Source organism: Oncorhynchus clarkii, unplaced genomic scaffold, assembly GCF_045791955.1.
Source record: "Oncorhynchus clarkii lewisi isolate Uvic-CL-2024 unplaced genomic scaffold, UVic_Ocla_1.0 unplaced_contig_797_pilon_pilon, whole genome shotgun sequence".
In the NCBI taxonomy this organism is placed as follows: Eukaryota; Metazoa; Chordata; class Actinopteri; order Salmoniformes; family Salmonidae; genus Oncorhynchus; species Oncorhynchus clarkii.
Genome location: NW_027258044.1, coordinates 90,001 through 117,959, shown reverse-complemented (window position 1 = coordinate 117,959; position 27,959 = coordinate 90,001). Strand labels below are relative to the sequence as shown.

At 47.4% G+C, this 27,959-nt stretch overlaps 1 protein-coding gene across 1 annotated transcript in view; it reads right to left on the bottom strand.

Moving 5' to 3' along the window:
- Positions 1 to 27,959, bottom strand: part of LOC139394623 (receptor-type tyrosine-protein phosphatase beta-like) — a 115,909-nt gene that overhangs the window by 11,439 nt on the left and 76,511 nt on the right. The window contains exons 21-29 of the mRNA XM_071142724.1: positions 25,411 to 25,516; positions 24,800 to 24,880; positions 19,565 to 19,582; positions 13,508 to 13,589; positions 13,223 to 13,313; positions 10,808 to 10,884; positions 4,458 to 4,592; positions 2,144 to 2,266; positions 883 to 1,046 (exon numbers count right to left, since the gene is read on the bottom strand). Of these exons, the coding sequence (XP_070998825.1) occupies positions 883 to 1,046; positions 2,144 to 2,266; positions 4,458 to 4,592; positions 10,808 to 10,884; positions 13,223 to 13,313; positions 13,508 to 13,589; positions 19,565 to 19,582; positions 24,800 to 24,880; positions 25,411 to 25,516 (877 nt within the window). The remainder of the gene's footprint in view (positions 1 to 882; positions 1,047 to 2,143; positions 2,267 to 4,457; positions 4,593 to 10,807; positions 10,885 to 13,222; positions 13,314 to 13,507; positions 13,590 to 19,564; positions 19,583 to 24,799; positions 24,881 to 25,410; positions 25,517 to 27,959) is intronic.

The window sequence follows — 27,959 nt, the reverse complement described above, 5'->3', positions numbered from 1 at the left end:
TGATCAGTGAGATACACCTGCTGGAGCGCGTGCTACGGATGGGTGTTGCCATCGTAACCAGTGAACTGAGATAAGGCGGAGCTTTACCTAGCATGGACTTGTAGATGACCTGGAGCCAGTGGGTCTGGCGACGAATATGTAGCGAGGGCTACATATATCATCTTTGGATGCCGACAGCAGTCGCACCATTGGAAGACACAGCTTGGACTGTAGCCTACAAACGCCTATTCCTGCTCTTTTCCCACAATCCATCAAACACATTTGGTGTGTCATCATAGTGGTCTCTGATTGGTGGTCATCATTTGGTGTGTCATCATAGTGGTCTCTGATTGGTGGTCAGACTCTCTTAGGTGGAACAAACTTAAACTTCCACCTTTTTTCAATGCTGATTTGAATGTCATTGACAAAACAGAGAAGTGGCAAAGATTTTTTTTATTCTCGCAAACATCTTTTTATTTTTAAAGTAATCCTCGAAGTAATCATCTAGTTTTTCAAAAGTATCTGATTACAATATTTTAGCTGGTAACGGATTACAGTTACTGTTTCTGTTGTAATCCCTTATATGTAGTGGATTACTTGTCATCCGTTACTCCCCAACCCTGCGAGGGGACGAGTCTCATGTATGGAGCTGATCAATGATTAAACCGGCCTCAATACCTTTTCTCACGTTGCTGGTCTTCTCTTTGACTGACGTCTGCCAAGGGGGAACCTCTTTCTGATGGGAGAGGAACCCTCTGACTCCGCTAACTTTACATCTACACTGGCATCTACACACACACACACACACACACACACTCACTCACTCACACACACACACACACACACACACACACACACACACACACACACACACACACACACCGATGTGGCCCTTCCACATACCTGCAGTGAACAACGGTGGCTCCAGTACTGGGGGCCCTGTCGATGTAGTCCCTGACGGTCCGTACGAACTCGATGAGGGACTGGGTGGTCTCGGGGACCCCGTGGTCTGGCCATACCGTGTAGTGGAAGTGTCTCACCACCCGAGGGAAGCTGGGACGACCCTCCTGAAGAGACACAAGATGAGGGATGTTCAGGACAGGAAATGCAGGGTATCTCCCTCTTGGGGGCTACCGAGTGGCGCAACGGTCTAAGGTACTGTATCTCAGTGCAAGAGACGACACTACAGTCCCTGGCTCAAATCCAGGCTGAATCACATCCGGCCAGGATTGGGAGTCCCATAGGGCGGCGCACAATTGGCCCAGCGTTGGCCTGGTGTGGCCGGGATAGGCCGTCATTGTAAATAAGAATTTTTTCGTCACTGACTTACCTGGTTAAATAAAATATAAATAAAATATAAATAAATACATTAAAAAAAAATAAAGTCGGACCTCCACACCAGGTCTAGAATGTACTTTGTAGATCAGGATCTAAGCGATTAGAGGATTGAACAGTTTTATCTGTCTTGGTACTGATGGTTTATATAAAAACAGGTTGTCCTAATGAACTGAAAGCTCTTCAGTTGGGCTACAGCTTTCAATAGAGTGACAGTAACAGAGAAGCTGCCATATTATCTGCAGTGATTGTTTCTGAGGTGATTGTTACTGAGGTGATTGTTACTGAGGTGATTGTTTCTGAGGTGATTGTTACTCAGGTGATTGTTACTGAAGTGATTGTTACTGAGGTGATTGTTACTCAGGTGATTGTTACTGAAGTGATTGTTACTGAGGTGATTGTTACTGAGGTGATTGTTACTGAGATGCTTGTTACTGAGGTGATTGTTTCTGAGGTGATTGTTACTGAGGTGAATGTTACTGAGGTGAATGTTACTGAGGTGAATGTTACTGAGGTGAATGTTACTGAGGTGATTGTTACTGAGGTGATTGTAACTGAGGTGATTGTTACTGAGGTGATTGTTACTGAGGTGATTGTTACTGAGGTGATTGTAACTGAGGTGATTGTAACTGAGGTGATTGTTTCTGAGGTGATTGTTTCTGAGGCAATTGTTTCTGAAGTGATTGATTCTGAGGTGATTGTTACTGAGGTGATTGTAACTGAGGTGATTGTAACTGAGGTGATTGTTTCTGAGGTGATTGTTTCTGAGGTGATTGTTTCTGAGGCAATTGTTTCTTAAGTGATTGTTTCTGAGGTGATTGTTACTCACAGAGCTGATCTTGAACTCCCTGATTGTCCATTCAGCCAGGACAGACTCAGACAGCATTTGAACCACCAGGTCTCCATAGTACAGAGGCTCCCGGTCAGCCGGCCAGTAGTGGTCACACTTCACCTGGACGGGGACAACAATGGCCACGGTTAGACCTTTAGATCTCTTGATTTGTTGTCTGACTGACCGACTGACTGACTGGTTGATTAAGGGATTGAGTTATTTATTGAATAGTTTGTTCATTTATTCATGTGTTTGTTTGTCCATCCCTCTATCCCCATCCATTCAACTATCTATCCCCATCCATTCACCCCTCTATCCCCATCCATTCATCCATCTATCCCCATCCCTTCATCCCTCTATCCCCATCCATTCATCCCTCTATCCCCATCCATTCATCCCTCTATCCCCATCCATCCATTCATCCCTCTATCCCCATCCATTCATCCCTCTATCCCCATCCATTCATCCCTCTATCCCCATCCATTCATCCCTCTATCCCCATCCATTCATCCATCTATCCCCATCCATTCATCCCTCTATCCCCATCCATTCATCCCTCTATCCCCATCCATTCATCCCTCTATCCCCATCCATTCATCCATCTATCCCCATCCATTCATCCATCTATCCCCATCCATTCATCCCTCTATCCCCATCCATTCATCCCTCTATCCCCATCCATTCATCCCTCTATCCCCATCCATTCATCCCTCTATCCACCCAAAATGTCCCACACAAAGTAAAGTCCAATAATATCAGACTTATGTCTAATCAAATCAAATTGTATTTGTCACAATGCACCGAATACAACAGGTTTAGACCTTACCGTGAAATGCTTACTGGCAAGGCCTTAACCAACAATGCAGTTTTAAGAATATATTTTCTAAACAAACTAAAGTAAAAACACAATAAAATAACAATAATGACAGTATACAGCAGGTCCCGAGTCAGTGTGTGGGGGTACAGGTACCGAGTCAATGTGGAGACTATATACAGCAGGTACCGGTCCCGAGTCAATGTGGAGACTATATACAGCAGGTACCGGTCCCGAGTCAATGTGCGGGGGTACCGGTTAGTAATGAGGCTATATACAGCGGGTACCGGTCCCGAGTCAATGTGCGGGGGTACCGGTCCCGAGTCAATGTGGAGGCTATATACAGGGGGTACCGGTACAGAGTCAATGTGGAGGCTATATACAGCAGGTACCGGTCCCGAGTCAATGTGGAGGCTATATACAGCAGGTACCGAGTCAATGTGGAGGGGTACCGGTCCCGAGTCAATGTGGAGGGGTACCGGTCCCGAGTCAATGTGGAGGCTATATACAGGGGGTACCGGTCCCGAGTCAATGTGGAGACTACATACAGCAGGTACCGGTCCCGAGTCAATATACCGGTCCCGAGTCAATGTGGAGGCTATATACAGGGGGTACCGGTCCCGAGTCAATGTGGAGGCTATATACAGCAGGTACCGGTCCCGAGTCAATGTGGAGGCTATATACAGCAGGTACCGGTCCCGAGTCAATGTGGACGCTATATACAGCAGGTACCGGTCCCGAGTCAATGTGCGTGGGTACCGGTCCCGAGTCAATGTGGGGGGGTACCGGTCCCGAGTCAATGTGGGGGGGTACCGGTCCCGAGTCAATGTGCGTGGGTACCGGGTAGTAATGAGGCTATATTCGGCGGGTACCGGTGCCGAGTCAATGTGCGTGGGTACCGGTTAGTAATGAGGCTATATACAGCGGGTACCGGTCCCGAGTCAATGTGCGGGGGTACCGGTTAGTAATGAGGCTATATACAGCGGGTACCGGTGCCGAGTCAATGTGCGGGGGTACTGGTTAGTAATGAGGCTATATTCAGCGGGTACCGGTACCGAGTCAATGTGCGGGGGTACCGGTTAGTAATGAGGCTATATACAGCGGCGGTGAGGCAACCGGTGAGGATGCTCTCGATGGTGCAGCTGTATAACTTTTTGAGGGTCTGGGAACCCATGCCAAATATTTTCAGTCTCCTGAGGGGGAAGAGGCGTTGTCCTGCCCTCTTCACGACTTTCTTGGTGTGTTTGGACCATGATAGTTTGTTGGTGATGTGGACACCAAGGAACTGAAACTCTCGACCAGCTCCACTTCAGCCCCGTCGATGTGAATGAGGACGTGTTCGGTTAATACAGTCAAGCCTAATGTCAAGTGCTCAATGATTTAGATTACTGACCATTATCAGGGTTCTTTAGGAACTATTTATTTCTCTGAGTCACTATGGAAACACATCTGTCACCCCACCCTCCCTCCCTCCCTCCCCCCGAATCTCCGACTCACCCGTCCCTTCTCGACACACTGCGTCACCATGACGACATTGTATACGTTGTGCTCCCACACCATCCTCCAGAAGTCATCCTTGGTTCCGGGGAGAGGGCCTTGGGTGGCGATGTACTCGCGGCGGAAGTTGTTCCCCTGAAACAGACAGATGGGGATCAGTCAGTCAATCAATCGTTCAATCATGGGGCAGGAAGCCTGGTTTAGATTCAGAGCCTATGACAAAAAAATATATTTTGGGATGGTCTTGTAAGTTGAAACCTTATAACAGTGGGGTAAGTGTTGCAAATGCAGATTTATGCTGAAATATGAACCTACAGCCACTTCTCACACTCTAATGAGACAAAGACAGTCTGAACCTACAGCCACATCTCACACTCTAATGAGACAAAGACAGTCTGAACCTACAGCCACATCTCACACTCTACTGAGACAAAGACAGTCTGAACCTACAGCCACATCTCACACTCTAATGAGACAAAGACAGTCTGAACCTACAGCCACATCTCACACTCTAATGAGACAAAGACAGTCTGAACCTACAGCCACATCTCACACTCTAATGAGACAAAGACAGTCTGAAATATGAACCTACAGCCACATCTCACACTCTAATGAGACAAAGACAGTCTGAACCTACAGCCACATCTCACACTCTAATGAGACAAAGACAGTCTGAAATATGAACCTACAGCCACATCTCACACTCTAATGAGACAAAGACAGTCTGAAATATGAACCTACAGCCACATCTCACACTCTAATGAGACAAAGACAGTCTGAAATATGAACCTACAGCCACATCTCACACTCTAATGAGACAAAGACAGTCTGAACCTACAGTCACATCTCACACTCTAATGAGACAAAGACAGTCTGAACCTACAGCCACATCTCACACTCTAATGAGACAAAGACAGTCTGAAATATGAACCTACAGCCACATCTCACACTCTAATGAGACAAAGACAGTCTGAACCTACAGCCACATCTCACACTCTAATGAGACAAAGACAGTCTGAACCTACAGCCACATCTCACACTCTAATGAGACAAAGACAGTCTGAACCTACAGCCACATCTCACACTCTAATGAGACAAAGACAGTCTGAAATATGAACCTACAGCCACATCTCACACTCTAATGAGACAAAGACAGTCTGAACCCACAGCCACATCTCACACTCTAATGAGAAAAAGACAGTCTGAACCCACAGCCACATCTCACACTCTAATGAGACAAAGACAGTCTGAACCCACAGCCACATCTCACACTCTAATGAGACAAAGACAGTCTGAACCTACAGCCACATCTCACACTCTAATGAGACAAAGACAGTCTGAACCTACAGCCACATCTCACACTCTAATGAGACAAAGACAGTCTGAAATATGAACCTACAGCCACATCTCACACTCTAATGAGACAAAGACAGTCTGAACCTACAGCCACATCTCACACTCTAATGAGACAAAGACAGTCTGAACCTACAGCCACATCTCACACTCTAATGAGACAAAGACAGTCTGAACCTACAGCCACATCTCACACTCTAATGAGACAAAGACAGTCTGAAATATGAACCTACAGCCACATCTCACACTCTAATGAGACAAAGACAGTCTGAACCTACAGCCACATCTCACACTCTAATGAGACAAAGACAGTCTGAACCTACAGTCACATCTCACACTCTAATGAGACAAAGACAGTCTGAACCTACAGCCACATCTCACACTCTAATGAGACAAAGACAGTCTGAACCTACAGCCACATCTCACACTCTAATGAGACAAAGACAGTCTGAACCTACAGCCACATCTCACACTCTAATGAGACAAAGACAGTCTGAACCTACAGTCACATCTCACACTCTAATGAGACAAAGACAGTCTGAACCTACAGCCACATCTCACACTCTAATGAGACAAAGACAGTCTGAACCTACAGCCACATCTCACACTCTAATGAGACAAAGACAGTCTGAACCTACAGCCACATCTCACACTCTAATGAGACAAAGACAGTCTGAAATATGAACCTACAGCCACATCTCACACTCTAATGAGACAAAGACAGTCTGAACCTACAGCCACATCTCACACTCTAATGAGACAAAGACAGTCTGAACCTACAGTCACATCTCACACTCTAATGAGACAAAGACAGTCTGAACCTACAGCCACATCTCACACTCTAATGAGACAAAGACAGTCTGAACCTACAGTCACATCTCACACTCTAATGAGACAAAGACAGTCTGAACCTACAGCCACATCTCACACTCTAATGAGACAAAGACAGTCTGAACCTACAGCCACATCTCACACTCTAATGAGACAAAGACAGTCTGAACCTACAGCCACATCTCACACTCTAATGAGACAAAGACAGTCTGAAATATGAACCTAGAGCCACATCTCACACTCTAATGAGACAAAGACAGTCTGAACCTACAGCCACATCTCACACTCTAATGAGACAAAGACAGTCTGAACCTACAGCCACATCTCACACTCTAATGAGACAAAGACAGTCTGAACCTACAGCCACATCTCACACTCTAATGAGACAAAGACAGTCTGAACCTACAGCCACATCTCACACTCTAATGAGACAAAGACAGTCTGAAATATGAACCTACAGCCACATCTCACACTCTAATGAGACAAAGACAGTCTGAACCCACAGCCACATCTCACACTCTAATGAGAAAAAGACAGTCTGAACCCACAGCCACATCTCACACTCTAATGAGACAAAGACAGTCTGAACCCACAGCCACATCTCACACTCTAATGAGACAAAGACAGTCTGAACCTACAGCCACATCTCACACTCTAATGAGACAAAGACAGTCTGAACCTACAGCCACATCTCACACTCTAATGAGACAAAGACAGTCTGAAATATGAACCTACAGCCACATCTCACACTCTAATGAGACAAAGACAGTCTGAACCTACAGCCACATCTCACACTCTAATGAGACAAAGACAGTCTGAACCTACAGCCACATCTCACACTCTAATGAGACAAAGACAGTCTGAACCTACAGCCACATCTCACACTCTAATGAGACAAAGACAGTCTGAAATATGAACCTACAGCCACATCTCACACTCTAATGAGACAAAGACAGTCTGAACCTACAGCCACATCTCACACTCTAATGAGACAAAGACAGTCTGAACCTACAGTCACATCTCACACTCTAATGAGACAAAGACAGTCTGAACCTACAGCCACATCTCACACTCTAATGAGACAAAGACAGTCTGAACCTACAGCCACATCTCACACTCTAATGAGACAAAGACAGTCTGAACCTACAGCCACATCTCACACTCTAATGAGACAAAGACAGTCTGAACCTACAGTCACATCTCACACTCTAATGAGACAAAGACAGTCTGAACCTACAGCCACATCTCACACTCTAATGAGACAAAGACAGTCTGAACCTACAGCCACATCTCACACTCTAATGAGACAAAGACAGTCTGAACCTACAGCCACATCTCACACTCTAATGAGACAAAGACAGTCTGAAATATGAACCTACAGCCACATCTCACACTCTAATGAGACAAAGACAGTCTGAACCTACAGCCACATCTCACACTCTAATGAGACAAAGACAGTCTGAACCTACAGTCACATCTCACACTCTAATGAGACAAAGACAGTCTGAACCTACAGCCACATCTCACACTCTAATGAGACAAAGACAGTCTGAACCTACAGTCACATCTCACACTCTAATGAGACAAAGACAGTCTGAACCTACAGCCACATCTCACACTCTAATGAGACAAAGACAGTCTGAACCTACAGCCACATCTCACACTCTAATGAGACAAAGACAGTCTGAACCTACAGCCACATCTCACACTCTAATGAGACAAAGACAGTCTGAAATATGAACCTAGAGCCACATCTCACACTCTAATGAGACAAAGACAGTCTGAACCTACAGCCACATCTCACACTCTAATGAGACAAAGACAGTCTGAACCTACAGCCACATCTCACACTCTAATGAGACAAAGACAGTCTGAACCTACAGCCACATCTCACACTCTAATGAGACAAAGACAGTCTGAAATATGAACCTACAGCCACATCTCACACTCTAATGAGACAAAGAAAGTCTGAACCTACTGCCACATCTCACACTCTAATGAGACAAAGACAGTCTGAACCTACAGCCACATCTCACACTCTAATGAGACAAAGACAGTCTGAACCTACAGCCACATCTCACACTCTAATGAGACAAAGACAGTCTGAACCTACAGCCACATCTCACACTCTAATGAGACAAAGACAGTCTGAAATATGAACCTACAGCCACATCTCACACTCTAATGAGACAAAGACAGTCTGAACCCACAGCCACATCTCACACTCTAATGAGACAAAGACAGTCTGAACCCACAGCCACATCTCACACTCTAATGAGACAAAGGCAGTCTGAACCTACAGCCACATCTCACACTCTAATGAGACAAAGACAGAAATGTGTTCTAAGTACCGAAGGGAAAAGACCAGGCCACACACAGAGAATACAGTTCAATCCTGGCATTTAAAGGTAATTTGTAACATTCCAGCTGACCTGCTCTAATGACCACTGAGGGTGTGGGTCTAACAGGGGGTCCTTAGACACCCTGGTGTCTCTGTCTGATCTAGCTGGAGAGAACACACAGGGACTAACTCATTAGTGTGGAGAGAGAGAGAGAGAGAGAGAGAGAGAGAGAGAGAGAGAGAGAGAGAGAGAGAGAGAGAGAGAGAGAGAGAGAGAGAGAGAGAGAGAGAGAGAGAGAGAGAGAGAGAGAGAGAGAGAGAGAGAGAGAGAGAGAGAGAGAGAGAGAGAGAGAGAGAGAGAGAGAGAGAGAGAGAAAGGGGAGGTTGTGTGTGTGTGTGTGTAATGATAACCTCTACAGTACCCCGTACTGGGCAGCCCCCCTGAAGCTCATACTGAAACCAATTACCGGATAATTGACACCAGTCACATAACTACTGTACCTTCCTACCGAATCTGTGCCCACCAAACCAGCCCCCTGTGACACACAGTAGTCCTATATGTTTTAAGAAATCAGGTGTGATATGTCCTTGAAGGTAAAGACATCATCTGGAACTTTGGTGACTGCTAAGTATTTTTGAGAGCTCCCTCTTTGGGCTGGATGTGTCCATGTGTAGTTCATACATGCAGAATCTACTCTGAGCAGAGTTACTGTTTAACCTCTAATAGCCGTGACACCTAGTTTAAAAGACACTATTTACTGGAAGCTGTGCGCTTCCAATTTCACTACATTTCCCCCCACTTGGACCCCTGGCAATTCAAGTTCCAGACAATGAGTTTCAGCCCCTCGCCATTTCAGTGAAAGCTAGCAAGATGTAGAGAGAGAGAGAGAGAGAGAGAGAGAGAGAGAGAGAGAGAGAGAGAGAGAGAGAGAGAGAGAGAGAGAGAGAGAGAGAGAGAGAGAGAGAGAGAGAGAGAGAGAGAGAGAGAGAGAGAGAGAGAGAGAGAGAGAGAGAGAGAGAGAGGACAGAGAGAGAGACGGACAGAGAGAGAGAGACGGACAGAGAGAGAGAGACGGACAGAGAGAGAGAGACGGACAGAGAGAGAGACGGACAGAGAGAGAGACGGACAGAGAGAGAGACGGACAGAGAGAGAGAGACGGACAGAGAGACAGACGGACAGAGAGAGAGAGACGGAGAGAGAGAGAGAGACAGAGAGAGAGAGAGAGAGAGAGAGAGAGAGAGAGACGGACAGAGAGAGAGACGGACAGAGAGAGAGACGGACAGAGAGAGAGACGGACAGAGAGAGAGAGACGGACAGAGAGAGAGAGACGGACAGAGAGAGAGAGACGGACAGAGAGAGAGACGGACAGAGAGAGAGAGACGGACAGAGAGACAGACGGACAGAGAGAGAGAGAGAGAGAGAGAGAGAGAGAGAGAGAGAGAGAGAGAGAGAGAGAGAGAGACGGACAGAGAGAGACGGACAGAGAGAGAGACGGACAGAGAGAGAGACGGACAGAGAGAGAGAGACGGACAGAGAGAGAGAGACGGACAGAGAGAGAGACGGACAGAGAGAGAGACGGACAGAGAGAGAGACGGACAGAGAGAGAGACGGACAGAGAGACACAGAGAGAGACACACAGAGAGAGACACACAGAGAGACGGACAGAGAGAGAGACGGACAGAGAGAGAGACGGACAGAGAGACACAGAGAGAGACACACAGAGAGAGACACAGAGAGAGACAGAGCAGTGACGTGGTGTACATCTCTGCACATATGTGACATAATACTCACTTTCAGCTAGTGAGCTCTACTTTCAGAACTTACTGGTATATAACTGGCATTGATGAAGTCAGAACAGGGGTCATCCTCCAGGTAGGAGAGCTTCACTCTGGTGGAATCATCTAGAACAGAAGAGAGATGTTGTTAGTGTGACTGACTGGGTTCTCCCTCTGAGCTAATGCCTCTAGGCATTGACTGAAGTCTTCAAGTCTTCAAGTCTTCAAGTCGTCAAGTCTTCAAGTCTTCCAGTCTTCAAGTCTTCCAGTCTCAGACGAACAAACTCATCACCTCAGTTACATTAAAGCTCTGGTAAGAAAATACTGTCAAGGTCTTGGAATCTGCACAGAGGGGTTGAAGATGTTGTTGTTGCTGCATTGTGAAGCAAAATTATATTGAAGTAACGATGCTACTTCACTTTGTATTGAGCAGTGCCACAGAATGATAGGCCATACTTCACTAATACCTTATACCAAGTAACCCTTTAAATTAATTCACAACTGTAAACGTACATAGTTTGCTGTTTGTGAACGGCAGGCTTTTTCTCCACTCCACAATTAGACACCTCCAACTGTATTACCACCTGAACAATTAGACACCTCCAACTGTATTACCACCTGAACAATTAGACACCTCCAACTGTATTACCACCTGAACAATTAGACACCTCCAACTGTATTACCACCTGAACAATTAGACACCTCCAACTGTATTACCACCTGAACAATTAGACACCTACAACTGTATTACCACCTGAACAATTAGACACCTCCAATTGTATTACCACCTAAAAATTAGACACCTCCAACTGTATTACCACCTGAACAATTAGACACCTCCAACTGTATTACCACCTGAACAATTAGACACCTCCAACTGTATTACCACCTGAACAATTAGACACCTCCAATTGTATTACCACCTAAACATTAGACACCTCCAATTGTATTACCAACTAAAAATTAGACACCTCCAATTGTATTACCACCTGAACAATTAGACACCTCCAACTGTATTACCACCTAAAAATTAGACACCTCCAACTGTATTACCACCTGAACAATTAGACACCTCCAACTGTATTACCACCTGAACACTTAGACACCTCCAATTGTATTACCACCTGACCAATTAGACACCTCCAACTGTATTACCACCTGAACAATTAGACACCTCCAACTGTATTACCACCTGAACAATTAGACACCTCCAACTGTATTACCACCTGAACACTTTTGAGTCCAGACCAATTATTCCATGTGCTAATTTGCTTGAACAACGACAAAGCAGGAACTTAACTTTGAAAAGTAAAATGCACCCTATACCCTAACAGAGCCCTGTAGAAACTGGTCTAAAGTAATCCCCTATTCCCTAACAGAGCCCTGTAGAAACTGGTCTAAAGTAGTCCACTATTCCCAAACAGAGCCCTGTAGAAACTGGTCTAAAGTAGTCCACTATTCCCAAACAGAGCCCTATAGAAACTGGTCTAAAGTAGTCCCCTATTCCCAAACAGAGCCCTGTAGAAACTGGTCTAAAGTAGTCCACTATTCCCAAACAGAGCCCTATAGAAACTGGTCTAAAGTAGTCCACTATTCCCAAACAGAGCCCTGTAGAAACTGGTCTAAAGTAATCCCCTATTCCCAAACAGAGCCCTGTAGAAAATGGTCTAAAGTAGTCCACTATTCCCAAACAGAGCCCTGTAGAAACTGGTCTAAAGTAGTCCACTATTCCCAAACAGAGCCCTGTAGAAACTGGTCTAAAGTAGTCCACTATTCCCAAACAGAGCCCTGTAGAAACTGGTCTAAAGTAATCCCCTATTCCCAAACAGAGCCCTGTAGAAACTGGTCTAAAGTAGTGCACTATTCCCTAACAGAGCCCTGTAGAAACTGGTCTAAAGTAGTGCACTATTCCCAAACAGAGCCCTATAGAAACTGGTCTAAAGTAGTGCACTATATAGGGAATATGGCTCTGGTCTAAAGTAGTGCACTATATAGGGAATATGGCTCTGGTCTAAAGTAGTGCACTATATAGGGAATATGGCTCTGGTCTAAAGTAGTGCACTATATAGGGAATAGGGCTCTGGTCTAAAGTAGTGGACTATATAGGGAATAGGGCTCTGGTCTAAAGTAGTGGACTATATAGGGAATAGGGCCCTGGTCTCTCTCTCATTAATCCTTAGATCCACTCTGTGGGCTACTCACAGGGCAGGATGTTGTTGTAACGGTTCTCTCTCATTAATCCTTAGATCCACTCTGTGGGCTACTCACAGGGCAGGATGTTGTTGTAACGGTTCTCTCTCATTAATCCTTAGATCCACTCTGTGGGCTACTCACAGGGCAGGATGTTGTTGTAACGGTTCTCTCTCATTAATCCTTAGATCCACTCTGTAGGCTACTCACAGGGCAGGATGTTGTTGTAACGGTTCTCTCATTAATCTTTAGATCCACTCTGTAGGCTACTCACAGGGCAGGATGTTGTTGTAACGGTTCTTGCCCCTGTTCTCTGGTAGACGGGCTGCATCCAGAGGCTGGTTACGACCCACATCCTTCAGATCCTGAGGGGGAATAGAAATAATGAATGATTTAGTGAAACAGCTCCATGGGCTAGGGGCCTTGGAAATAAAGCACGGGAGTTTATAAAGAATTGGTTTATAAACTAATACTTCAAAGTTTAAAAACGACTTTATAAACATGTTTTTTTGTAGATAATCAGATAATCATTTTTGAAGTTTATTTTTATTTTTTTTACCTCAAACTCTTCTGACAGAAGATAGTTGGAGTCTGCCTGTAGCTTAGTGAGGTGGGATTCAAAATGGGCTGCTTTGACGGGGCTGAGGGGAGACAGACAGACACATCTTAGACAGGGCTGAGGGGAGACAGACAGACACATCTTAGACTGGGCTGAGGGGAGACAGACAGACACATCTTAGACTGGGCTGAGGGGAGACAGACAGACACATCTTAGACGGAGCTGAGGGGAGACAGACAGACACATCTTAGACTGGGCTGAGGGGAGACAGACAGACACATCTTAGACTGGGCTGAGGGGAGACAGACAGACACATCTTAGACTGGGCTGAGGGGAGACAGACAGACACATCTTAGACGGAGCTGAGGGGAGACAGACAGACACATCTTAGACAGGGCTGAGGGGAGACAGATAGACACATCTTAGACGGAGCTGAGGGGAGACAGACAGACACATCTTAGACGGGGCTGAGGGGAGACAGACAGACACATCTTAGACTGGGCTGAGGGGAGACAGACAGACACATCTTAGACGGAGCTGAGGGGAGACAGACAGACACATCTTAGACAGGGCTGAGGGGAGACAGACAGACACATCTTAGACGGGGCTGAGGGGAGACAGACAGACACATCTTAGACGGGGCTGAGGGGAGACAGACAGACACATCTTAGACTGGGCTGAGGGGAGACAGACAGACACATCTTAGACGGAGCTGAGGGGAGACAGACAGACACATCTTAGACGGGGCTGAGGGGAGACAGACAGACACATCTTAGACTGGGCTGAGGGGAGACAGACAGACACATCTTAGACGGAGCTGAGGGGAGACAGACAGACACATCTTAGACGGGGCTGAGGGGAGACAGACAGACACATCTTAGACTGGGCTGAGGGGAGACAGACAGACACATCTTAGACGGAGCTGAGGGGAGACAGACAGACACATCTTAGACTGGGCTGAGGGGAGACAGACAGACACATCTTAGACGGGGCTGAGGGGAGACAGACAGACACATATTAGACAGGGCTGAGGGGAGACAGACAGACACATCTTAGACAGGGCTGAGGGGAGACAGACAGACACATATTAGACAGGGCTGAGGGGAGACAGACAGACACATCTTAGACAGGGCTGAGGGGAGACAGACAGACACATCTTAGACAGGGCTGAGGGGAGACAGACAGACACATCTTAGACAGGGCTGAGGGGAGACAGACAGACACATCTTAGACGGAGCTGAGGGGAGACAGACAGACACATCTTAGACAGAGCTGAAGGGAGACAGACAGACACATCTTAGACGGGGCTGAGGGGAGACAGACAGACACATCTTAGACGGAGCTGAGGGGAGACAGACAGACACATCTTAGACGGAGCTGAGGGGAGACAGACAGACACATCTTAGCCGGAGCTGAGGGGAGACAGACAGACACATCTTAGCCTGGGCTGAGGGGAGACAGACAGACACATCTTAGCCGGAGCTGAGGGGAGACAGACAGACACATCTTAGACAGGGCTGAGGGGAGACAGACAGACACATATTAGACAGGGCTGAGGGGAGACAGACAGACACATCTTAGACAGGGCTGAGGGGAGACAGACAGACACATCTTAGACAGGGCTGAGGGGAGACAGACAGACACATCTTAGACAGGGCTGAGGGGAGACAGACAGACACATCTTAGACGGAGCTGAGGGGAGACAGACAGACACATCTTAGACGGAGCTGAAGGGAGACAGACAGACACATCTTAGACGGGGCTGAGGGGAGACAGACAGACACATCTTAGACGGAGCTGAGGGGAGACAGACAGACACATCTTAGACGGAGCTGAGGGGAGACAGACAGACACATCTTAGCCGGAGCTGAGGGGAGACAGACAGACACATCTTAGCCTGGGCTGAGGGGAGACAGACAGACACATCTTAGACTGGGCTGAGGGGAGACAGACAGACACATCTTAGACTGGGCTGAGGGGAGACAGACAGACACATCTTAGACGGGGCTGAGGGGAGACAGACAGACACATCTTAGACGGAGCTGAGGGGAGACAGACAGACACATCTTAGACGGGGCTGAGGGGAGACAGACAGACACATCTTAGACGGAGCTGAGGGGAGACAGACACATCTTAGACTGGGCTGAGGGGAGACAGACAGACACATCTTAGACTGGGCTGAGGGGAGACAGACAGACACATCTTAGACGGAGCTGAGGGGAGACAGACAGACACATCTTAGACTGGGCTGAGGGGAGACAGACAGACACATCTTAGACTGGGCTGAGGGGAGACAGACAGACACATCTTAGACGGGGCTGAGGGGAGACAGACAGACACATCTTAGACTGGGCTGAGGGGAGACAGACAGACACATCTTAGACGGGGCTGAGGGGAGACAGACAGACACATCTTAGACGGGGCTGAGGGGAGACAGACAGACACATCTTAGACGGAGCTGAGGGGAGACAGACAGACACATCTTAGACTGGGCTGAGGGGAGACAGACAGACACATCTTAGACTGGGCTGAGGGGAGACAGACAGACACATCTTAGACGGGGCTGAGGGGAGACAGACAGACACATCTTAGACTGGGCTGAGGGGAGACAGACAGACACATCTTAGACGGGGCTGAGGGGAGACAGACAGACACATCTTAGACTGGGCTGAGGGGAGACAGACAGACACATCTTAGACTGGGCTGAGGGGAGACAGACAGACACATCTTAGACGGGGCTGAGGGGAGACAGACAGACACATCTTAGACGGAGCTGAGGGGAGACAGACAGACACATCTTAGACGGGGCTGAGGGGAGACAGACAGACACATCTTAGACTGGGCTGAGGGGAGACAGACAGACACATCTTAGACGGAGCTGAGGGGAGACAGACAGACACATCTTAGACTGGGCTGAGGGGAGACAGACAGACACATCTTAGACAGGGCTGAGGGGAGACAGACAGACACATCTTAGACGGGGCTGAGGGGAGACAGACAGACACATCTTAGACTGGGCTGAGGGGAGACAGACAGACACATCTTAGACTGGGCTGAGGGGAGACAGACAGACACATCTTAGACTGGGCTGAGGGGAGACAGACAGACACATCTTAGACGGGGCTGAGGGGAGACAGACAGACACATCTTAGACTGGGCTGAGGGGAGACAGACACATCTTAGACTGGGCTGAGGGGAGACAGACAGACACATCTTAGACGGGGCTGAGGGGAGACAGACACATCTTAGACAGGGCTGAGGGGAGACAGACAGACACATCTTAGACAGGGCTGAGGGGAGACAGACAGACACATCTTAGACGGGGCTGAGGGGAGACAGACAGACACATCTTAGACTGGGCTGAGGGGAGACAGACAGACACATCTTAGACTGGGCTGAGGGGAGACAGACAGACACATCTTAGACGGGGCTGAGGGGAGACAGACAGACACATCTTAGACGGAGCTGAGGGGAGACAGACAGACACATCTTAGACGGGGCTGAGGGGAGACAGACAGACACATCTTAGACTGGGCTGAGGGGAGACAGACAGACACATCTTAGACGGAGCTGAGGGGAGACAGACAGACACATCTTAGACTGGGCTGAGGGGAGACAGACAGACACATCTTAGACGGGGCTGAGGGGAGACAGACAGACACATCTTAGACTGGGCTGAGGGGAGACAGACACATCTTAGACTGGGCTGAGGGGAGACAGACAGACACATCTTAGACGGGGCTGAGGGGAGACAGACACATCTTAGACAGGGCTGAGGGGAGACAGACAGACACATCTTAGACAGGGCTGAGGGGAGACAGACAGACACATCTTAGACAGGGCTGAGGGGAGACAGACAGACACATCTTAGACGGGGCTGAGGGGAGACAGACAGACACATCTTAGACGGAGCTGAGGGGAGACAGACAGACACATCTTAGACGGGGCTGAGGGGAGACAGACAGACACATCTTAGACTGGGCTGAGGGGAGACAGACAGACACATCTTAGACGGAGCTGAGGGGAGACAGACAGACACATCTTAGACGGGGCTGAGGGGAGACAGACAGACACATCTTAGACTGGGCTGAGGGGAGACAGACAGACACATCTTAGACGGGGCTGAGGGGAGACAGACAGACACATCTTAGACTGGGCTGAGGGGAGACAGACAGACACATCTTAGACTGGGCTGAGGGGAGACAGACAGACACATCTTAGACTGGGCTGAGGGGAGACAGACAGACACATCTTAGACTGGGCTGAGGGGAGACAGACAGACACATCTTAGACGGAGCTGAGGGGAGACAGACAGACACATCTTAGACGGAGCTGAGGGGAGACAGACAGACACATCTTAGACAGGGCTGAGGGGAGACAGACAGACACATCTTAGACAGGGCTGAGGGGAGACAGACAGACACATCTTAGACGGAGCTGAGGGGAGACAGACAGACACATCTTAGACGGGGCTGAGGGGAGACAGACAGACACATCTTAGACGGGGCTGAGGGGAGACAGACAGACACATCTTAGACTGGGCTGAGGGGAGACAGACAGACACATCTTAGACGGAGCTGAGGGGAGACAGACAGACACATCTTAGACGGGGCTGAGGGGAGACAGACAGACACATCTTAGACGGAGCTGAGGGGAGACAGACAGACACATCTTAGACTGGGCTGAGGGGAGACAGACAGACACATCTTAGACTGGGCTGAGGGGAGACAGACAGACACATCTTAGACGGAGCTGAGGGGAGACAGACAGACACATCTTAGACTGACCTGAGGGGAGACAGACAGACACATCTTAGACAGGGCTGAGGGGAGACAGACAGACACATCTTAGACGGGGCTGAGGGGAGACAGACAGACACATCTTAGACTGGGCTGAGGGGAGACAGACAGACACATCTTAGACGGAGCTGAGGGGAGACAGACAGACACATCTTAGACTGGGCTGAGGGGAGACAGACAGACACATCTTAGACTGGGCTGAGGGGAGACAGACAGACACATCTTAGACGGAGCTGAGGGGAGACAGACAGACACATCTTAGACTGGGCTGAGGGGAGACAGACAGACACATCTTAGACAGGGCTGAGGGGAGACAGACAGACACATCTTAGACGGGGCTGAGGGGAGACAGACAGACACATCTTAGACTGGGCTGAGGGGAGACAGACAGACACATCTTAGACTGGGCTGAGGGGAGACAGACAGACACATCTTAGACTGGGCTGAGGGGAGACAGACAGACACATCTTAGACGGGGCTGAGGGGAGACAGACAGACACATCTTAGACTGGGCTGAGGGGAGACAGACACATCTTAGACTGGGCTGAGGGGAGACAGACAGACACATCTTAGACGGGGCTGAGGGGAGACAGACAGACACATCTTAGACAGGGCTGAGGGGAGACAGACAGACACATCTTAGACAGGGCTGAGGGGAGACAGACAGACACATCTTAGACAGGGCTGAGGGGAGACAGACAGACACATCTTAGACGGGGCTGAGGGGAGACAGACAGACACATCTTAGACAGGGCTGAGGGGAGACAGACAGACACATCTTAGACTGGGCTGAGGGGAGACAGACAGACACATCTTAGACTGGGCTCAGGGGAGACAGACACATCTTAGACTGGGCTGAGGGGAGACAGACAGACACATCTTAGACGGGGCTGAGGGGAGACAGACACATCTTAGACAGGGCTGAGGGGAGACAGACAGACACATCTTAGACAGGGCTGAGGGGAGACAGACAGACACATCTTAGACGGAGCTGAGGGGAGACAGACAGACACATCTTAGACTGGGCTGAGGGGAGACAGACAGACACATCTTAGACTGGGCTGAGGGGAGACAGACAGACACATCTTAGAGAAATGATCTACGAGAATGTAAATGATTCATGAAAACCGTTTATGGAAACAGGATTTATTGTGATTTATTTAGGCCAGATAATAGGACTTGTAATACCACTTGGTCATCCTATTTCATTCAGGATTTCTAGAGACAGAAGATAACATGGAGGGTGTAATAGACGCACCTTGAGATGCGTCGGTTGCTGAAATAAAGAGAAGTAGAGTGTAAGATTAGAACGCTGTGTTCCTATTAAACACATTTCCTTTCATCTTGTTACACACTCCATTTTGTTTCGGCGACTAAGAGATTCAGAACGCCCTCTCTCCTCACACACTAATCTTGTTACTTCCTCACAGACCTACGCCACTCTGCTGAAATGACCTTTAAATTACATTTCCTCGTTTAATTGAATTGAACCTTTATTGAACCAGGTTGTCCCATTGAGGGCTGAAGACCTCCTTCACAAGAGAGACCTGAACATGCAATTACATTGTTTACGACAACCCTGAAGGTTCATTCATTTCCCAGACTGTCTGTTGGTGGTGGACCTATGTTTAGATACTGAGTGTTTGGTGCACAGACAGTGTGTTGAGGTAGACAGGAGTTCACTGTGTTGTCCATCCCCTCTCAGCAGTGACTGACAACCCAGGGATCAATTATGATAGTCCCTCCCCTGTGTCAAGGCCTGCTGACTGATGAGTGACAGCCCAGGGATCAATGATGGTTGTCCCTCCCTTGTGTCAAGGCCTGTTGACTGGTGAGTGAAAACCCAGGGATCAATGATGGTAGTCCCTCCCCTGTGTCAAGGCCTGCTGGCTGGTGAGTGAAAACCCAGGGATCAATGATGGTTGTTCACCAACAGAACAGAGTGGTTTAAACCCCTTCCTGTTATCGATCTGCAACAACCTAGTGGATGATTGCATCCATTATTTCAGCACAAACCCACACGCATGCACACATGAGCGCATGTACACACACACACACATCTATTTTTAGAGACAGGGAGAATGACATCTCTCTCTGTCCCTTCACTCATACTGATTAAGGTTCCCTGCGAGTCAGTGTGACGATGGACAGAAAAAACATTGGATGGCATCAGAGGAGAAGTGACGAGAGGAGAGAGAGAAGGATGGAGAGAGGGAAGGATGGAGAGAGAGAAGGGTGGAGAGAGGGAAGGATGGAGAGAGGGAAGGGTGGAGAGAGGGAAGGATGGAGAGATGGAAGGATGGAGGGATGGAGAGATGGAAGGATGAGAGAGGGAAGGATGGAGAGATGGAAGGATGGAGAGATGGAAGGATGGAGAGAGGGAAGGATGGAGAGAGGGAAGGATGGAGAGATGGAAGGATGGAGAGATGGAAAGAGGGAAGGATGGAGAGATGGAAGGATGGAGAGAGGGAAGGATGGAGAGATGGAAGGATGGAGAGATGGAGAGATGGAAAGAGGGAAGGATGGAGAGATGGAAAGAGGGAAGGATGGAGAGATGGAAGGATGGAGGGATGGAGAGAGGGAAGGATGGAGAGAGGGAAGGATGGAGAGATGGAAGGATGGAGAGATGGAAGGATGGAGAGATGGAAGGATGGAGAGATGGAAGGATGGAGAGATGGAAGGATGGAGAGAGGGAAGGATGGAGAGATGGAAGGATGGAGGGATGGAGAGATGGAAGGATGGAGAGAGGGAAGGATGGAGAGAGGGAAGGATAGAGAGATGGAAAGAGGGAAGGATGGAGAGATGGAAGGATGGAGGGATGGAGAGATGGAAGGATGGAGAGAGGGAAGGATGGAGAGAGGGAAGGATGGAGAGATGGCAGGATGGAGAGAGGGAAGGATGGAGAGAGGGAAGGATGGAGAGATGGAAGGATGGAGAGATGGAAAGAGGGAAGGATGGAGAGATGGAAGGATGGAGGGATGGAGAGAGGGAAGGATGGAGAGAGGGAAGGATGGAGAGATGGAAGGATGGAGAGATGGAAGGATGGAGAGATGGAAGGATGGAGAGATGGAAGGATGGAGAGATGGAAGGATGGAGAGAGGGAAGGATGGAGAGAGGGAAGGATGGAGGGATGGAAGGATGGAGGGATGGAGAGATGGAAGGATGGAGAGAGGGAAGGATGGAGAGAGGGAAGGATGGAGAGATGGAAGGATGGAGGGATGGAGAGATGGAGAGATGGAAGGATGGAGAGAGGGAAGGATGGAGAGAGGGAAGGATGGAGAGATGGCAGGATGGAGAGAGGGAAGGATGGAGAGATGGAAGGATGGAGAGATGGAAGGATGGAGGGATGGAAGGATGGAGAGATGGAAGGATGGAGAGATGGAAGGATGGAGAGATGGCAGGATGGAGAGAGGGAAGGATGGAGAGAGGGAAGGATGGAGAGATGGAAGGATGGAGGGATGGAGAGATGGAAGGATGGAGAGAGGGAAGGATGGAGAGATGGAAGGATGGAGGGATGGAGAGATGGAAGGATGGAGAGAGGGAAGGATGGAGAGAGGGAAGGATGGAGAGATGGAAGGATGGAGGGATGGAGAGATGGAAGGATGGAGAGAGGGAAGGATGGAGAGATGGAAGGATGGAAGGATGGAGAGATGGAAGGATGGAGAGAGGGAAGGATGGAGAGAGGGAAGGATGGAGAGATGGAAGGATGGAGAGAGGGAAGGATGGAGAGAGGGAAGGATGGAGAGAGGGAAGGATGGAGAGAGGGAAAGATGGAGAGAGAGAAGGATGGAGAGATGGAAGGATGGAGAGAGGGAAGGATGGAGAGAGGGAAGGATGGAGAGAGGGAAGGATGGAGATGGCCTCATTCTGTCATTACATGTCAAATCAATGAACTGCTAGTCCTTCTCTCTGCTCTGATCCCCATGTCAATCACTGGTTTTAAGTCATGTTTATTTCAGCAGTGCTCTTTGTGATCTCTTTTCTCTGACAGTCACTCGTTGGAAGGACTAGGAGGGAGGAAGTGACTTCAGTATTTGCTTGTCACTCCTTCAGTCTCAAGTAATGTCTTCCCTATAATCTTCACTACAATGCAATTACACACGAAGACAAGTTGGTCTCTAGGTGCTTCTAAACTCAAGGAGCGTACAGTTGTAATGAACAACTCTTTATGATTCAGACATTGAAATCAGACATTAAAATCAGACGTTGAAATCAGACGTTGAAATCAGACGTTGAAATCGGACATTAAAATCAGACGTTGAAATTAGATATTAAAATCATCTTTATAAACATGTCCTCAGCAGGCATATAAAGAGACACTGAATCTGCAGCCTGATCTCCTCTGGCAGACCATTCCAAAGTCTAGGGGCCCTAATTGCAAATTGTTTTCAACCTGGACTTTGGAATGGTCAACAGTGCCATGCCAGATGATCTCAGGCTGTGTCCTGGCTCATAGGGAGATGAATGGTCAACAGTGCCATGCCAGATGATCTCAGGCTGTGTCCTGGCTCATGGGGAGATGAATGGTCAACAGTGCCATGCCAGATGATCTCAGGTTGTGTCCTGGCTCATAGGGAGATGAATGGTCAACAGTGCCATGCCAGAGGATCTCAGGCTGCGTCCTGGCTCATAGGGAGATGAATGGTCAACAGTGCCCTGCTAGAGGATCTCATGCTGTGTCCTGGCTCATCGGGAGATGAATGGTCAACAGTGCCCTGCCAGAGGATCTCAGGCTGTGTCCTGGCTCATAGGGAGATGAATGGTCAACAGTGCCCTGCCAGAGGATCTCAAGCTGTGTCCTGGCTCATAGGGAGATGGATGATCAGAGATATAGGCTGGGGATAAACCAAACCTAGCCTTTAAAACGTGATTAATACAAGGTTACTATCTATTCTAAAAGTGACTGGTAGCTAGTTCAGAGAAACTAGATGAGGTGTGATATGGTTCCATTTCCTGGTGCCTGTTAAAAGCCGACCTGCAGCGGTTTGAACTAACTGGGGTGATTTCGGACTGGCACATGTACACAGAGAGTTACAGTAATCTGGGCATGAGGCAATACAAGCATGTAGGAGTTTCTCCAAATCAGTGGCTGAGATAAAAGACTTGACATTAGCTAGCTTGGTCACTGGATAAGGGTAGCTACACTAGCTTGGTCATTGGTGAAGGGTAGCTACGCTGGCTTGGTCACTGGTGAAAGGTAGCTATGCTAGGTTAGTCACTGGTGAAGGGTAGCTATGCTAGCTTGGTCCCTGGATAAGGGTAGCTACGCTAGCTTGGTCATTGGTGAAGGGTAGCTACGCTAGCTTGGTCATTGGTGAAGGGTAGCTATGCTAGCTTGGTCACTGGTGAAGGGTAGCTATGCTAGCTTGGTCCCTGGATAAGGGTAGCTACACTAGCTTGGTCATTGGTGAAGGGTAGCTATGCTAGCTTGGTCACTGGTGAAGGGTAGCTATGCTAGCTTGGTCACTGGTGAAGGGTAGCTATGCTAGCTTGGTCAATGGTGAAGGGTAGCTATGCTAGCTTGGTCACTGGTGAAGGGTAGCTATGCTAGCTTGGTCACTGGTGAAGGGTAGCTACACTAGCTTGGTCATTGGTGAAGGGTAGCTATGCTAGCTTGGTCACTGGTGAAGGGTAGCTATGCTAGGTTAGTCATTGGTGAAGGGAAGCTACGCTAGCTTAGTCACTGGTGAAGGGTAGCTATGCTAGCTTGGTCCCTGGATAAGGGTAGCTACGCTAGCTTGGCCATTGGTGAAGGGTAGCTATGCTAGCTTGGTCACTGGTGAAGGGTAGCTATGCTAGCTTGGTCACTGGTGAAGGGTAGCTATGCTAGCTTGGTCAATGGTGAAGGGTAGCTATGCTAGCTTGGTCACTGGTGAAGGGTAGCTATGCTAGCTTGGTCACTGGTGAAGGGTAGCTATGCTAGCTTGGTCACTGGTGAAGGGTAGCTATGCTAGCTTGGTCAATGGTGAAGGGTAGCTATGCTAGCTTGGTCACTGGTGAGGGGTAGCTATACTAGCTTGGTCAATGGTGAAGGGTAGCTATACTAGCTTGGTCAATGGTGAAGGGTAGCTATGCTAGTTTGGTCACTGGGTCTGATTGGTAAATAGACCTGCGTGTTTTCCACCTACCAGAGAACCTGAACGTTACGATTGCGGATGACGTCACCAAGGGGAAGCGTATAAAGAGAAAAAGGATTCTGTGTGTCTCACCTTCTGACTCCAACGGATTCTGGATTCCATGTGTAACGGATGTGAAATAGCTAGCTTAGTTAGCGGTGGTGCGCGCTAAATAGCGTTTCAATCGGTGACGTCACTTGCTCTGAGACCTTGAAGTAGTGGTTCCCCTTGCTGTCTGCAAGGGCCGTGGCTTTTGTGGAGCGATGGGTAACGATGCTTCGTGGGTGACTGTTGTTGATGTGTGCAGAGGGTCCCTGGTTCGCGCCCGGGTATGGGCGAGGGCACGGTCTAAAGTTATACTGTTACATGTGTCTCACCTTCTGACTCCAACGTACATCCCTGATGTGGGCCCCTGCTTCCACATGCTCATCCGTACCACTGGGCTCTCCTGTACTGCCCTGTGTACACACAAACATGCAATCAATTCAACTATAAATCAATATCTTTTTTTAACCCAAATAGTAAAATTGTATTAGATTTGCCTGAATGGGTAGCACAATGTACAACACACAACGCACACGAACACACACAGGCACGCACTACAGTACGTCTGTCCAGCAGCAAATGACTCATTCTTCAGTCATTTATACATAATTCCTAATTACATAGTCGTTAGCGTGACACATGATAGGTTCTGGACTCTACAATAAGGTTAGACATCATTGGTAGACTGAGTTTGAGGATGCCGATCATTAGAGCTCCAGCTTACTTCCTGTATAAATAACAAACAGAAACATTATTTACTGTCTAATAGCTCAAGACACGTGAAAATATACATGTGAGTTCCAGCGTTATTTTTGTTTCGTGTCCCCAAAGGAGTGTCAAACTGTGTTAACCCACTGAGCTAAAGCCTAGGCATTATCCCAGAGAGGTAACACAGGTCTTCAGGTCTCAGGTGAAACATCCCAGTCCCGGACTAGACACTCACACTTTACGGACTCTCTGCCTGTAGACAAGGAGGGAGACGACGGCGATCAACATTCCGATCAGGAACATTCCGGCGCTGATGCCCTCGATGACTCCGCTGAGGGGCTCTGGGAGAGAAAACAATAACACACAAACATCCATGAATAAAACCCCTTACTGTGACTATAGTAGTTAAACCCCTTACTGTGACTATAGTAGTAAACTCCTTACTGTGACTATAGTAGTAAACCCCTTACTGTGACTATAGTAGTAAACCCCTTACTGTGACTATAGTAGTTAAACCCCTTACTGTGACTATAGTAGTAAACTCCTTACTGTGACTATAGTAGTTAAACCCCTTACTGTGACTATAGTAGTAAACTCCTTACTGTGACTATAGTAGTTAAACCCCTTACTGTGACTATAGTAGTTAAACCCCTTACTGTGACTATAGTAGTAAACCCCTTACTGTGACTATAGTAGTTAAACTCCTTACTGTGACAGTGACTATAGTAATAAACCCCTTACTGTGACAGTGACTATAGTAGTAAACCCCTTACTGTGACAGTGACTATAGTAATAAACCCCTTACTGTGACTATAGTAGTTAAATCCCTTACTGTGACAGTGACTATAGTAATAAACCCCTTACTGTGACTATAGTAGTTAAATCCCTTACTGTGACAGTGACTATAGTAATAAACCCCTTACTGTGACTATAGTAATAAACCCCTTACTGTGACTATAGTAGTAAACTCCTTACTGTGACAGTGACTATAGTAGTTAAACTCCTTACTGTGACAGTGACTATAGTAGTTAAACTCCTTACTGTGACAGTGACTATAGTAATAAACTCCTTACTGTGACAGTGACTATAGTAATAAACCCCTTACTGTGACAGTGACTATAGTAATAAATCACCTTACTGTGACAGTGACTATAGTAGTAAACTCCTTACTGTGACTATAGTAGTAAACCCCTTACTGTGACAGTGACTATAGTAGTAAACCCCTTACTGTGATAGTGACTATAGTAATAAACCCCTTACTGTGACAGTGACTATAGTAGTAAACTCCTTACTGTGACTATAGTAGTAAAATCCCTTACTGTGACAGTGACTATAGTAATAAACCCCTTACTGTGACTATAGTAGTAAACCCCTTACTGTGACAGTGACTATAGTAATAAACCCCTTACTGTGACAGTGACTATAGTAATAAACCCCTTACTGTGACAGTGACTATAGTAGTAAATCCCTTACTGTGACAGTGACTATAGTAATAAACCCCTTACTGTGACAGTGACTATAGTAGTAAACCCCTTACTGTGACAGTGACTATAGTAATAAACCCCTTACTGTGACAGTGACTACAGTAGTAAACCCCTTACTGTGACAGTGACTATAGTAGTAAAATCACCTTACTGTGACAGTGACTATAGTAATAAACCCCTTACTGTGACAGTGACTATAGTAATAAACCCCTTACTGTGACTATAGTAGTTAAACTCCTTACTGTGACAGTGACTATAGTAATAAACCCCTTACTGTGACAGTGACTACAGTAGTAAACCCCTTACTGTGACAGTGACTATAGTAGTAAAATCACCTTACTGTGACAGTGACTATAGTAATAAACCCCTTACTGTGACAGTGACTATAGTAATAAACCCCTTACTGTGACTATAGTAGTAAACCCCTTACTGTGACAGTGACTATAGTAGTAAATCCCTTACTGTGACTACTAGTTAGTCTCCTCGATCAAAACTTTTGTGGCCCTTCCCCAATCTTTTATTGGAATCAGGGGAGCAGAGCGAGTTGTTTTAATTTTCTCCATAATACTGGTACTATATTTGATGGATCAATGTTAAAGACAGAGCGGAGGTGAGTGAGAAATAGGAACCATTTGAGCAGGAGATTAAAGCACTATATTCTTAGATAGCACTGCAGGGTTTAATGTCTAAATCAATGGACGAGAGTACTTGCACACAACGCAATCTCACTGCTGTAATAGGTGTAATGTTACTGCCAGTGTACAGTGTTTTCTGAAAGGATTCAGACCCCTTGACTTTTCCCACATGTTGTTACGCTACGCAGCCTTATTCTAAAATGGATTAAATATTTGTTTCCATCATCAATCTAAACACAATAGCCCATAATGACAAAGCGAAAACAGGTTTTTAGAAATGTTGGCTAATGAATAAAAACACAAAAACAGGAATAGTTTATTTACAGAAGTATTCAGACCCTTTGCTATTAAACTCGGAATTGATCTCAGGTGCATCCTGTTCCCATTGATCATCCTTGAGATATATCTGCAACTAGATTGGAGTCCACCTGGTGTAAATTCAATTGATTGGACATGATTTGGAAAGGCACACGTCTGTCTATATCAGGTCCCACAGTTGACAGTGCATGTCAGAGCAAAAACCAAGCCATGAGGTCAAAGGAATTGTCAGTAGAGCTTCGAGACAGGATTGTGTCGAGGCACAGCTCTGGGGAAGGGGCACCAAAATATTTCTGCAGCATTGAAGGTCCCCAAGAACACAGTGGCCTCCATCATTCTTAAATGGA